Source organism: Mastigoproctus giganteus, chromosome 9 (genome assembly GCF_048544385.1).
Source record: "Mastigoproctus giganteus isolate SK-2022 chromosome 9, ASM4854438v1, whole genome shotgun sequence".
NCBI lineage: Eukaryota > Metazoa > Arthropoda > Arachnida > Uropygi > Thelyphonidae > Mastigoproctus > Mastigoproctus giganteus.
The window spans coordinates 18961405-18976585 of NC_143583.1; the positions used below are offsets into that span (position 1 = coordinate 18961405).

Below are 15181 nucleotides of genomic sequence, written 5' to 3' on the forward strand. Positions count from 1 at the left end.
TGGATAAATTCAGTGGAAAAGTTTAGTGAAACTCAAGCAGTCGCTCTTGACATTTCAAAGGCTTTTGATCATTTTTGGCATAAAGGTCTACATAAGTTGCCATCTTATGGTTTGCCAACCATTTTTTCTAATTGGATATCCAGTTTTCTCTCTGGCTGCTCACTGCATGATGGTAGATGGCTCTCTATCTTCTAACTTCTCCACTAGTGCTGGTGTTACCCAAGGTTCAGTTATTTCTCCCACTCTTTTCCTCTTGTACAGGTGACCCCCGCTTAATGCTGATAAATCGTTCCTGAAAAACAGAGCGCTAAGTGAATCCGCACTAAGCGAGTGCCGCATTCCCATAATGTAACATATGTGTTTGTGAGTTGCAATTGGTGCCATAGGATATTTCCTAATCAATAATAAACGGTAGTGAAAATATGCACAAATATTTGTACATATAAAATATTCTGCGTTACATACGTATATAATTATGTGGTAACTACTTACGTATCAAAATTAAACTTAAAATTCCAATTAAAATCATGAATTTAATTGATGAATTTAATCATGAAAAAATGTGTCGATTTTGGGTTGAACTTTGGTCCTCTTCCAAATAAACTAAAAGGGGTATTAATTTTAAATCCCCCGCAGCGTTACCACCCAAAAATAAAGTCAACCGATCCTTCGCCGCTTTGAAACCTGGCATGTTTTTTTTCTTCTTTTGATATGAAACTTCTTTTAGGCATTCGTTTCCACAAAAGTCCTGCTTCATCTATGTTAAAAACTTGTTGAGAAGTATAATACATAATACCCCTCTTCAATAATTTTAACAAGTTCTTTTTTGAAAGTTTCGGCTCCTTGATCTGCACTTGTGGCTTCTCCCTGGATTTTAAATCTATTCAACCAGCCCTTACTAGTTTTAAATGGTTCCAATTTTTTTTTTTTTTTTTTTTTTTTTTTTAGGCGAGTTTTTTTCAGATCATCATATAAGCTAATCTCTCTTTTTTTATAATTATTTTTTATTTATAATATTTAACTTAACTGAATTCTGCATTGGATATTATCTTCAATAAAATTAGTCTTTCCATTTCAATCCTAATAGCTGGCCTAGCCCTAGTTGCTTGCAATGGAACAGCTATCTTTCCCGCTGCTAAAATTAATTCTTTATTTTTTTTTATAATTGTTCTTACAGTTAAACTTGCAGGTCTTAAATTATAGCACACATCCGCTTGTCTTTGACCGGAATCGATTCGCTTCAAAACGTCTAATTTAATTTTCAACAGTCTTTTTCTTACATTTATAGTCTTCATACTGCGCCCAGACCTTGTTGCTTTTTCATTCTTATCGGCCATTATTAACTCTTCGCAAATGTAACTGCGTTGGTTGCATTAATTACGATACAATGTTCGAGTAAACTGTCCATTACGCACAATGTCTAATACTGTACTGAATGATGACTAGACTTCGGATAAAGAAGTTTCATATCAAAAGAAGAAAAAAAACATTACAAAAATGCATATAGCACAAATATTACAAGCAATATACTTGATAATTTTTTAAAATGTTGATCTTGGAACTACGTAGCAAGTCACTGTACTGCAATTTAATTAGCGTGTGAGAAAATTTCACTGAGCATGGGGAACGTTTTAACCGTATTTTTATATTCATTTTCAAGCTATCGACTCCATCAAATGAAACGATTTCGTTAAATATGCCAAAAATGCAATCTGTAAAAGAGCATTATAGTGATCTGTGACAGCTTTATAGTCAGATATGCGTTATAGCAAATCAGCGTAAAGCGAACCGCGTTATAACAGGGTACTGCTGTATATTAATGACCTTCTTCCATTGACCAGGAATCCTATTCCTAAATTTGCTGATGATAGCACATTGCATTTCACCTTCCAGTTTGAGAAAATTTGACCTGCACAAGCAGCTTAAACTTCTCAAATATCCACTACCAATTCCTTAATTGCTGATCTCCAGTAGGGCAAAGATAACTTAGTTGATTTCAGTCCATCTGAAACTCAGTCCTTTTTTCTATCTCGCCAAAAGGATTCTTATGCTTATCTTCAATGACACTCCAATTTCTAGGCAAGATCATATATCTCTATTGGGATTACGCTGACTTCTAATCTCTCTTGGCCTAAGCACATTACAAATATTGCTTCCTCTGCATCCAAAACATTGGGTTTTCTCTTTCACTCTCGCATTATTTTCTCTTTCACTCTCACAAAATGCATCCAAAAGTAAATAATTTTGAATTATTTCTTGCTAATTTTTAAAATTTATTTGCACGGGGCCGCATTGACCTCATTGCCTATAGGAGTAGCAATTCTTCAAGCACCTGGATCCAAGTTAAATAGATCACACAGTGTCTTTTAGGCAGAAGGTTGTGATAAGTGGTTATTCTTCGCTGGACTAATGTGGGGGACCCTCAAAATCAGTACTGCAACCACTGTTGTTTCTGATTTTCTTAATTGACATTGAAAGAATGTGATGTGCAAAAATCGACCTGCAAATTTTGACATCAGAATGTGATGTCAAAATTTGCAGATGTCAAGGCCAAGAGAGTGATCAGTGTCAAATGGCACCTCTTCATTACAACTTAGATTTTATTCAGGGATGGTCAGAAAAGTGACAGCTATATGCAGCAAAATGCAAGGTCTTACACTTAAGGAATAGCAACCCCAAAATAACTCATACACTTGAGTGTTGAGTTAAAAACAGTAGAAGAAGAGAGATTTGTCGATTTTCGTATGGTCAGATATGCCATTCTCTGGTAACAAAGAGAGCCAGTGGTGTCCTATCAATAATTCATCAAACATTTGCTTTCAGACATAGGGAGGTCATAATCCCACAATATAAGGCAGTTATAAGGGGTCGTCCAAAGACAGGAAACTTGCTTGGTGACATGTGCAAAGGCACACCCATATGAAGAAAGACTTTTGAGTATGTGGACTAGACAGCTTGTCAGCCGGACACCATAGGGAAAGACCTGATTGAAACCTATAGGTCTCTTAGAGGGTATAGTAAAATGAATGAAGATAAAATTTTCATGGTTATATCTAGAACTAAAGGCCAGAAAAGAGGTTTAGATTCTAGGAAGTTTTCTTTTAGTGTGCAAATTGTTACTTCCTGGAACATGTTGCCTCCTTGCGTGATTGAGGGTGACAGCTTCAGGAATTAAAAATTTTCTCTTCCACCTTATTATTTCAGTCAAACATCTCTTCTCAAAACCTAATTTCTCACTTTATCAACCCATTTTATGTGTTGTCTCTTCTATACTCACATCTGAAAACTTTCCAGTCTTTTACTATCTTTGGTTTTTGGTGTAATAAACTGTCACACTCTATACTAGAAATCATACCGGTCTTTTCCTTAAACCAATTCCTAATCTTTCACAAAATATTTTTCTTTGGTTCTCAAAGCTTTTTACCCATTGCCATTCTTATTTCTCTGCTGCCCTTTGCTTCTTCCACTATTAGGCTTCGCATATACCTATACTCACTCACATTGAATTTTGTTATGCTCACATGATTAAAGGAATATAGGGTTATGTTAATATCTATAAAATTGGCCATTATTCCCAAATAGAACTAGTTAAGAAATATGTGCATTGCATTACAGTTATGTCTGATTTTTAATTAAATTATTTGATTTCGTCCATGTTTTATGATTGTTAAAAGGAAAAGTAAATTAAGTACATAAATTAAATAAACGTATTATTAATAAGTAAATAAAATTAAGTAATTAATGAGGCCTAGTTTTACATACCCTAGTTATAACTAAAAATAAAATTCTTCAGAAAATTGCCTCTCTTCTAGTAGAATGTATTATGTTCAAGCCTTATTGTAAGATTGTATTATGTTCTGTTCATCTGCCACATTGCTCATTCATTCTTTCAGTCAGTGCTTTGCCACAGATAGAATTCCAAGAACCTTTTTAAATAAGTTGGATTTCTGTATTTCAGAGATACAACCTTTGTTAAAAAATTTTTATGATTTGACACACCTTTCTTAGAGGGTCAAATATAAGATTGTGTGAAATGTATTCATTCGAGTTGAGTTGTTACATCTAGATGAATAGACAGACATGTGTAATGCATTTGTGAAAGTACCCAGAAAAATGGCGATACATTATTTTAGTGATGCAATTTTCTATAGTTATGATGATAAATGCTTGCATGTCATTAAAATTTTCTATGCCACTCGAACTAAATGTTATGATAATAAAAAGATCAAATAATTACACCATTTTGCTGGAGAGGGTGTTTGTTAAACTACAAAGTATATATAATAGGGTGGATCCATAAAATTTCATGTGGTGTGCTGAAATTAACTCGCCTTTTATATTTAAGGTTTAAATAGCTGCAGCTGCATGATAAAAGCCATTGGTTTTCTGAGCTTCGATTCATGTGGCACATTTTTTCATAATGTGTCACGTGAAATGAACATAAACATCAATTTTTTGATAACCATTCTGTGAGATTTTTTTTTTTCCAGAGATGTACTTGTTAAAGTAGGTTTTATTGACTTTCACACTATGATAGCTTGTGCTGTCAATTATGGTGACAGAATTGGCTTGTAAAGTAAACAGCAGGGACAACTGCTGTTTACTTTAAAATACATCAAGATATACAATCAGATGATCTGTTTTTTATTTTGTAATTCTTTGAAGTTAGGTAACTTGCCAGTATGCTATTTCCTACCTTTCAGTCAAAATTTAGCCATTTAGATTGGCACGTTGCTCTTTGTGGATTAATGTTATTAGTGGAGCCCCACGGGGTTCGGTGTTGGACTCACTGTTGTTTTGTATATTTATCAGTGATATTGATGAAGGTATATCTGGCTTAGTGTCGAAGTTTCCAGATGATACAAAGGTTGGCAGAGTTGTTAATGACAGTAATGGCAGTGTGCTACTGCAACAGGATCTAGAAAGTTTCGGCAGGTGGACTGAGAAGTGGCAACTGAAGTTTAACATTGACAATTGCAAAGTACTGCATATGGGTAAAAGTAACCCCAGAGGAATGTACCAGTTGTGTGGTACTGCACTTAGGGTGGTAGATAATGAAAAAGATCTGGGAGTAATTGTGCAGTCAGATATGAAGTTTTCTGAGTAGTGCAGACAGGCTGCCAGAGTAGGTCATGGAGTTTTGTCAATGATATACAGGAATTTTGCTAGCAGGTGATTATCCCTTTGTATGAGGCAATGGTCAGGCCATGTCTTGAGTACTGCCTACAAGTCTGGAAGCCTCGTTTTAGGAAGGATGTAGAGTTGCTTGAGCGTGTACAGAGAAGGGCAACAAGAATGGTGAGGGAAACAAAGGGGTCCTCTTACCAAGAGAGGCTTAAGTTCTGCAAATTGCAGCAGCTGGAGACTTGGCACTTGCGAGGTGATCTGATTGAAGTGTATAAGGCCTTGAATGGGTTGAGCACCTGAATTCTGATGGGATTCTTCCACTTGCTCAGATTATAACCTAAGGGGGCATAAATTCAAATTGAGGGAAGACAGTTGTGCAGAAATTTGCCTTTAGCCAGCGGGTAGTTAATTGCTGGAACAAACTTCCATCTGTCATTGTGGAAGTTGATCAGCTTAAATAAATTCAAGAAGGAACTGGACAAAGTTTTAGAGGGAATGGTTGTGTGGATTTTTTTTTTTTTTTTTTTTGCTAATGCTACATAAGCTCATGCAATTACTTTCTTGCCTCACATTCCTCTATTACTATTATGTTTTCCATGAAAGGCCCATTTATGTGAGAAGCTATCATAAATATTCACCTTCAAAATCCAAGTTTAACTCTTGTTTTCAAAATAGTGAGAAGTTTCTTGGTGGTTTGGCCTTATTTTCTTCAGACAAAATTTGTGAATCTATCTGTTAAAACCATCTGCCACTTTTTTTTTTTTTTTTCCCCTCTCTCTTTGCCTACACTTCAGTATTGAACGTGATAATGTGAATATTAAACGGAGTTTCACGTGTCTGCCTTCGCAGTGGCCTACCCTAAACTGATTTTGATGTTGCAGCCTTTTCTGTAGACATATTGTAACTGACAAAAACTTAACATTTAAGTACAAAATCAAAATCGAAAGTAAATAAACATTCATTCCCTACTTGTTCCTAACATACCACCCGGGCAATTCCTTTTATGTAAGCCATGCCTCCATAACTCTTTTCAAAGTGTGCTATGGAGGCATGGCTTAAATTTTCAATCTATGATAGCCAGTCCATATTTCTAGACTTCTGGTCACTGTTTGCAAAGAGACTGTTGAGATTACATATTTCCTGCTTCTAGGATTGCTCGGTTGCTCTCTGTAAATGCTATTACATTTTTCACTATCTTCCTGAACTATAATTTATTTTGGACGTTTGTAGTAGTATCTAACAGAAAAACTTGTGATGTTTCACTCTGCCTAAAGTACAAATATTTATGATGTTTCCTTAACACTTGTATAGCCTCTGTTACTTTGCATACAGCTGATTATATCTATTCACTAGCATTGGGGGAATATTTTGGATTGCACATTTTTTGGTTTTATTTATTATTTCAGAATTAAAGATTGAGTATCATATGAATTTTTATTTATATATTTTTCAGATATTTTTATTGTATGTGTATTGATTTACTAATGGTTTTCTTTTTTAGATTAATGGCTACTCCCCCGACACAAGGATGTGGGAGAGGTGGTCGAGGTGCTTTGCTTCTTGCAGCAATGAAAGCTCAAACCAGAAGACCTGGTGCTGAAGAAGGTGCTGGGGATAGTCAGAATGATCCTGGAAAACAAGGTCCTATGGGTCGTGCATCAGAGTTTAGAAGCTGTGGAAGAGGTTCTCTTCTGACGATGATGAGAGAACAAGAGTCAAAAGCTAAAGTTACTGTTGAGCCAGTAAGCACAAGCACTCAAGGTGAAATGAGAAAGAATGAACCTGAGCAGTATTCATTAGGAAGGGGACGAGGACATTTGTTGTTGGGGCACAGTAGCCTGAAGCCAAATATAACATCTCATCTTTCACTAGGTTCATCCACTTCACAAAGCAGCTCTCCAACTCCTTCATTACCGATTTCTTCTCGATCTCCCTCAGTACCGGCTTCTTCTCCAACTCCCTCAGTACCAGTTTCTGAAATGGAAGATTTGGGAATAAAAAGTTACCAGGGTACATCTGGTAAAAAAATAAATGTAGAGGTGAATTATATCAGGTTGAATATACAAGAAGGAAAAGGAGTTTTTGAATATCATGTAGATTTTTCACCTCCAGTGGACAGCAGGTCCATGAAGTTTAAGCTTATGAACCAACCAGACGTTAAGGAAATAACAGGAAACACCAAAACTTTTGATGGTTCCAAACTGTATCTTCCTCATGTTTTGGTGAGACCGCTCATGTCTGCATACACCAAATTACCTACAGATGGTTCAGTTGTATCAGTCACTATAAAATATATTGGTCCATGTGGTGTGAATGACCGCATCCATTTATATAATGTTCTTTTTCGTAAAATAATGTACATCCTTAAAATGTCTCAAATAGGAAGGAATTTTTTTGATGCTGCAGGTGGTATTCCTGTTCCACAACACAAACTGGAAATTTGGCCAGGATATGTTACAGCCATTCATGACTATGAAAGAGGTGTAATGCTAAATTGTGATGCTTCATTTAGAGTCTTGCGAACTGTAACGGCAAGAGATATTTTACATGAACTTGTGAATACCCAGAAACGAAACTTCAAAGAAGCTGCTATAAAGTACCTCATTGGATGCGTAGTATTAACACGTTATAACAACAAGACTTACAGAATTGATGATATTGGCTGGGATCAAACACCACGTTCTACATTTCAGTATTATACAGGAGAACAAATTTCATATCTCAGTTACTATAAAAAGTCTTATGATATTGATATAAAAGATTCTGATCAACCTCTTCTAATTCATAAACGAAAACTAAAGGCAAATGAAACAAAACCCCAGCTGATCTGTCTAATTCCTGAGCTGTGCTACATGACTGGCTTAACTGATGAAATGAGAGCTGATTTCAGAGTTATGAGAGACATTTCGTCACACACAAGGGTTACACCAAATCAGAGACAGCTTGCCCTTAAAAAATTTATTGAAAATATTAACAGTTCTGAAACAGCTAAGCAGACCTTACAGAGTTGGGGAATTTTAGTAGAACAGTCAGTTTCATTTGATGGTAGAGTACTGCCTGTAGAGAAGGTATTCTTCAAGAGAGAAGCATATGAAGTTGGCCCTACAGGTGACTGGGGACGAGAGCTTGGAAAAGATCATGTAAGAACTGCAGTAGATTTAAGAGGGTGGTTGGTAGTTTATACAAGGCGTGATTCTGGAAAGGCAAATGAATTTATTTCCATGATGGGTAAAGTATGCAGATCCTTGGGAATTGATGTTTCTAATCCAATTAAAGGTGAGCTGCCAGATGATCGCACAGAGTCTTACCTAAGATGCTTAAGAGAGAGAGTAAACCCATCAGTGCAAGTAGCAGTTGTAATTTTTCCAACACCCAGAGATGATCGTTACAGTGCTATCAAGAAGCTGTGCTGTGTGGATATGCCCATTCCATCACAGGTAATAAATGTGAAAACCATAAGTAATTATCAAAAACTCAGAAGTGTAACAACAAAGATTGCTCTTCAGATCAACTGTAAACTTGGTGGTGAGTTATGGGCTCTAGAAATACCAATGAAGAATATAATGGTTTGTGGAATTGATGCATATCATGATGTTTCTCGGGCAAAGAAGTCAGTTTTAGGATTCGTAGCTAGTATAAACGCTAGCTTGACACGCTGGTTCAGTATGACTACCTTTCAAAATCCAGGAGATGAGCTTGGTGATTGCCTTCAGATGTCCATTACTTGTGCACTGAAAAAGTATCACAACGTAAATCATGACTTGCCTAAAAGGATATTTATTTTTCGAGATGGGGTGAGTGATGGACAGCTTGCACAAGTAAGCAAATATGAGGTTGAACAGCTATATAATTGCTTTAAGAGATTTGATGGAAGTTACACTCCCATGCTTTCATTTGTTGTAGTTCAGAAAAGAATCAACACCAGGATTTTTCATCAGTTAAGCAGAAATGGTAGCAATTTAGAAAACCCTCCTCCAGGTGCAGTAGTTGATCATACTATCACAAGAAAAAAATGGTGTGATTTCTTTTTAGTTTCACAGCACGTGAGACAAGGTACAGTATCTCCCACTCACTATGTCATTATTCACGATACTAACAATATGAAGCCAGATCACATGCAGAGGTTAACATACAAACTAACTCATTTATATTATAACTGGCCAGGAACTGTTAGAGTACCAGCTCCATGCCAGTATGCGCACAAAATAGCTTACTTGGTAGGGCAGAATATCCATAAACAGCCACATGTTGATATGTGTGATAAACTTTTTTTCTTGTAATTCAAAAACTTGCCATCAAAATGTGACAGCCTACTTCATGGACACTATTTGTAAGACCTGTATTGTGTTTCAGCAATGCAGAATGAAGTACAGTATTTTAATGATCATGTATTTTTGAGGAACAAGAGAACTCCATAATTAAGATTCAATGAAGTGCTGACCATACTTAATATAGAAATCATTTAATAAAATTATGTTTTGAGGATAATATTTCTCTTCAACTGACATATAGTACTAAAAATATGTTGCATAACAACTGGAGCTGTTTAACAAATAATGGTTAGCTTTAACTTCAGGGATAAAAATTATACCGGTTCCGTGTTTAATTGAAAAACTTTGTTTTGAACAGGTATAAACAGAATGTGGTATATATTTCAGATAAGTTGCATCGTTTTCCACTGCTAATGGAAAATTACTTTTATACTATCTTTTCCTGTTTGCTATAATTATTTTTATGATTTAGTTTGAAGTTTTTACTCTGTGATTAATTAATTAATTAATTTCACATTAACATTGGGAAAAGGTGGTACGGCCTATCCAAAATATATATCTGAAGAATAAGCTGTTTCTACTTGAACTTGGAACCCGTGTGATTTTATTCACCAGGTTGCAGCTTCCCTGCATCACAGTAGTGATCTCATACAAATATAATATAATTACTTAATAAAGTTTGCTGAAATGTTTAGCAACAATCGATAAAGATGAAATCCTGTGAAAGTACTATTAAATGGTTTTTATTTGAACATGGTGTCAGGATTTTACCTTTTTCATAAAGGAAATTATACCTCAGGTGTTAGAAGTCATAATTATCCATAGAGAGGGTTAGAAAAGATTCTATACATCCTCATTAAAATGTACATTGTGTTCATGCATCCCTTTTTTTATTTTTGTACATTTATATAAATCAGTTTTGTGTATTGTTCAATAAGGATACATACTCTGAACTGTCTATCATTCATCTAAAAGCAGCATTTAAATGTAGTCATTTTTTTATATTCTTTTCCTTTTAAATCTGTGGTAAATAAACCAATAGTTTGGTAAAAAGATGATTTTACCTCATTGTTATTCCCAAATTATTTTTAGAAGGGAAAAGGTTATCTTTTGCTGTTATCAAGTTGTAAATAAATTTAATGACCACTGTAAATGATTTATTCCCACCTAAATGTGTCTAAGGAGATAACAAGTGGACGTTTCTTTCTACTCTACTATGAAACTTCTTCATTGATGTGATCTGCCAGTAATGAATGTGAAAGGATTGGATAATAACTCTCTGAAGTAGTTGTTGTAGGTGCAGTGCTTTCTGTACAATTTTTTCTTACATTTCCTGTAATTTAGAAACATCCTGTTAGATGTATAGTATTAATTTTAGAAACATCCTATTAGCAGTATAGTGTTGATTTAGATTAACACAGTAAAGTATTCCTATTTGGTTTTTTGAACATGCATTTATTTTGTGTGCATTATGTCCTTTACTTGCCTGTTGCTTGGATACTTCACCCTATTTTCTTCAAGTTTGCTCTGTTTTTAATTGTAGGGCTGATAGATACACTAAGCTTGACTGTCTGGTTCTTTTCTCTTTATTGCTGGCAGATTGTCAGCATGGAAAAATTTCCTTGGTGTGGTTAGAATGAAACGTCTATCCTTTCTCTTGTATTTCTGGATTAGAATAAAATTAGGACTATTATATGTGTGTGTGTGTGTATATATATATATATGTAAAGGGTGTCCCAAAAGTTACTTCAAGGCATTTAGATTTATACAAGGAGTGGTAATTTTTGGGACGCTAAAAAAAAATAACACTGTTGGTCAATTATGCCCTTTGCTCTAAAAAATATTTGAAGGGATTTGTTGATTCATTTTTGATTAATTGCTTAAGGATTAATCAGGTGATCCCTTAAATTTTGAAATTATTCTACATTTATTAGATTTTCATCATCATAGTTTGGTTCATTATAATTTTTTTAAAGCTAACTCCATTTTATTTTCATTAAGCTTATTTTATAGAATATTACTGTTTTACTTTTAATAATGTTTTCATGCCAATAAGATGTACAGTCTGCCACTAGTACTGAGCGTTGTGTGCATACGTTGAAGGTCACTGTGTGAAGAGCAATACCATATTTGGTTTGGATTACTGAAGACATTTTGATACTAATACTGAGTTAAAAACTGTGCAATTTGATAATCTTTGGAATAACCACTTTTCCATACATACCAGGACAGCTGTGAAGAAATAAAGCCTTGAAAAATTAATTGCTTAACCAAAAATGCAAACTCGCTGGATTTTTTTTTTTTTTTTTTTTTGCAATGGTTGAATGACCATGATGACGTGGTGAATTGGAGATATGTGGTTTAAACTAAACCATGAAAGCATTATGTAAACACTGATTTAACTGTTGTTTTTTTTTTTTTTTTTATAGTTATGATTTATGATCTGTATTTTAGGTAAAAATACTGTAGATAAACAATTATTTCATGTGCCATCCATAATATAATTCTGCTAGCTCATGTAATTTGTACAGTTTATGGGGATTGTATGTATGTAAGTTACTCTGGGCATTTTACACTTCTTTATTAAATCAGTTATAGTACTTGTGCATTTCTTTTAAAATGTTTGGTTACAATAGTATAGGAACCTAATAATAGAGGAAGGATGAAAATGTGCATTTACAATTTCAAAGATTAAGCAAAGCAATATTCAGTGCTTCTATTGTTCTATTTTATCCTACATATTTGAAATGTCCTGTACGCGCTCTATGATTTTCAAATTTTGATCATAATTGGTATAATATAATAATAATGCTGATAGTTATTATTTTATTTATTATTATTATTATTTTATTTATTTTTTTTTTTTTGAAATGTTCATATGGCCAGTGTGCATCATGACCTATAACGTCCTTCCTTCATATTTTTTTCACTGTATCTTTCAATATTTTAGCCTGTATTTTTAAAAGCCTTTATATATACATCTTTTGATACTACCTCCTATTTTTCTGCAACAGTTTTGTCCTATTTTTAATTAAAGGCAAAACTGTTGAAGCATTGAATATTGCATTTATTAAAGTTGCCTCCCTGCAAATCCCATTGAGTTTAATAAATAAAATAAAACAAAGGTTTGTTTTATTTTATAATTAAATTACTTAATTTTCAACAGACTAAATTTTTGTGGCAAGATTACTTTCTTTACATATAAGTAAGAAAGTTTAAGTTTTTTAATCATATTAAATGCCATTATTCACTTCATTTTCAAAATTTATTACAAATTTGATGCATTGTGAAGCACACAAAATTTACATATCACTAACTCTCTATCCCAAGTGATTGCTTTCTGTGTTTCCATTCTTGTTATTCAAAAATAGTAAATTATTTCAATGTATCTTTCAAGAAGATCTAGTTTAAGACTGTTAGAAACCATTAATAATCATTAGATCACATGGCAGTTTTATAAATAAAAATTCAAAAATTATAGAGTGAAAATTTGTCTATATTTAGGGAGGTACAGAAAACTATATTATCTTCAGCGAGCAATTAATGTGGGCTCTATTTTTCAGTTACACCTTACAGGTGTAATGCCATGGCTATAGGGTTAATTGCATCACATCTTTGTCATATACTTAAAAATGTCCTATTGTAACCAAAGTAATTGTGACATTAATTATATAAATTTCACATTTTTACAAGTTCCTTCTTAGCACCTAGTATTACAAATTTGTTATGTTGATCTATGTGTGTGGTGTTAGCAAGAAATATGATAAGAAAAACAAAATCTCCGTTAATTTGAATTGGTGAAAGGTGCAGTTTCAAAATGTATTACAAGACAGCAGCAGCAAACATGTGACAAGTGGTTTCACCACTTATTGCCTGTGTAGTAAAGATCTGAGGTGTAAATACCCAGAAGATTCTCTACAAAGGTCAAATATATTTTGTATGAATTGTGCGTGAATGTGGGGTTCTTTTTGCTTCCATTGAAGATGACGGCTGGGTGTTCAACTTAAGTATATAATATAGGTTTGGATACATCATAGACAACTCTTAAATGAAAACTCTACAGTAGTAGTGTAAAGGACATCATTTCACCTGTCTCATATTGTGCTCATCCTTCACGAGTTGCCATGTATTGCACTACCTTGAGGGCGCCTCCGTAGCCAGGTGGGAAGGAGCAGTAGTGCGTATCACATGCTTCTTGATTAGACCGGGGTTCGAGCCCGTCACCACCAAATATGGAAGATGCGGAAAGATCAGGGAATGACCACCGCATATCCGGGAGCAATATGGCCTTAGTTGCTAATGCTCCTAAAAACCAAAACAACAACAACAACAGCACCACCTCGAATAAGTAATGCTTCACTAATAGAGAAGACTATTGTTACTTATCCTTAGTGGGTATCCTGGTATTGCAGACATGTCAACCCAGCTGTGAAGATAATCCCGCAATATGAGATCTCTCATATTGTCGGATTAAAAGCCAACAAGCCTTGAAACGGTGTGGTCTGGGTGGTGGTTCCCACTGAGAATAAGTAAAAATAGTCTTCTCTATTATTAAAGTGTTACTTATTCGAGGTAGTGCAATACATGGCAACTCATGAAGGATGAGCACAATATGAGATACAGGTAAAATGATTCCCTTTACACTATTATCGTAGTTTTTCTTTTAAGAGTTGTCTGTGATGTATCCACACCAATATTATATAGATAATTTATATCCTTAAAAATATTATGCCTAGTTGCATTTAGTCATACTTAAACATTATCACTTTCAATTTAAGAGATAGCATCATCTATAAGGCAAATCTGCTGTACATTTAAAAATGTGAGACATGCCAAGATGGCTGTTTTCAATTGGCTTCAAAACAGCTGTCAAGATTTTTAAATGTATAAAGCAAATTTGCCTGTTTTAGGTGATTGTATACAATTTAAAAAGATATTAGTAACCTGGACAGAACCATGAATAATGGTACTTTTCTCAAGTTAAACATAATCCAATTTGGAGTTTGAAAACCTGGAAAACTTGGTTCTTCCGAACAACTCCCATGATTGAAACTCAGTACAGTAAAGCATGTAAATTTTATTTGATTTTCAACTACCATATTGAAATATCCCTCTGAAATTCTGTAGTTCTTTCTCCCGTGGGCTGAAGTTAGCTGATCTCAGTCGTGTGGTTTTCTTTGGGAAAACCTTTTTTTTTTTTTTTTCCCCATTTATATGCAAACCAGTTCAGCTATATGCAGTTTATGTACTCTGAATTAGCCAAAATATCTCACAAAAGCTCCTTTTTGCTGTGAGTTTTTATTTGTTTGGCTCTTTAAGTTATAGACTGCTCTTCAACCTCTCTGCAAGAGTACACATGCAGGGAATGGCAAGTTCTCATACTCAGTCAGGATTCACTGCCATTGTGTAATGCATTTATAATGCTGTAACCTTTTACCTATTCACGTTATCAACTTCCATTATACTAATGTTTTTACCCTCTGTTGCTTGCACCCTAAATGGAACACACACACTCATGTAATGTATGACACACTTTTTTCTTTGTTTATGAAAAAGTAATTTTTAGATTTTTTTGCTGAATTGAAAATGATTTTCCATTATGATTTACTAAACTCAACTACAGAATATTGAATGGAATTAAACAAAAGAAACCAGCAATAATAAAAAATGTTTATATCATATTTTTTAGAATATTCTAAGTCATCCCCAAAATTGAAATGCTGACCCTCACATGGCATCTGACAAATACAGCATAAATGTCTATATTTTTGTTAGCTGTTCAC

The 15181-nt window shown here is 34.2% G+C and overlaps 1 protein-coding gene across 1 annotated transcript in view; it reads left to right on the plus strand.

Annotated features, from left to right (window-relative positions):
• Positions 1-9508, plus strand: part of AGO3 (Argonaute 3) — a 42683-nt gene extending 33175 nt beyond the window's left edge. Inside the window, exon 3 of the mRNA XM_090381996.1 lies at positions 6629-9508. Within this exon, the coding sequence (XP_090238122.1) occupies positions 6633-9407 (2775 nt within the window). The 5' untranslated portion in view covers positions 6629-6632 and the 3' untranslated portion in view covers positions 9408-9508. The remainder of the gene's footprint in view (positions 1-6628) is intronic.
• Positions 9509-15181: the final 5673 nt, after the last annotated feature.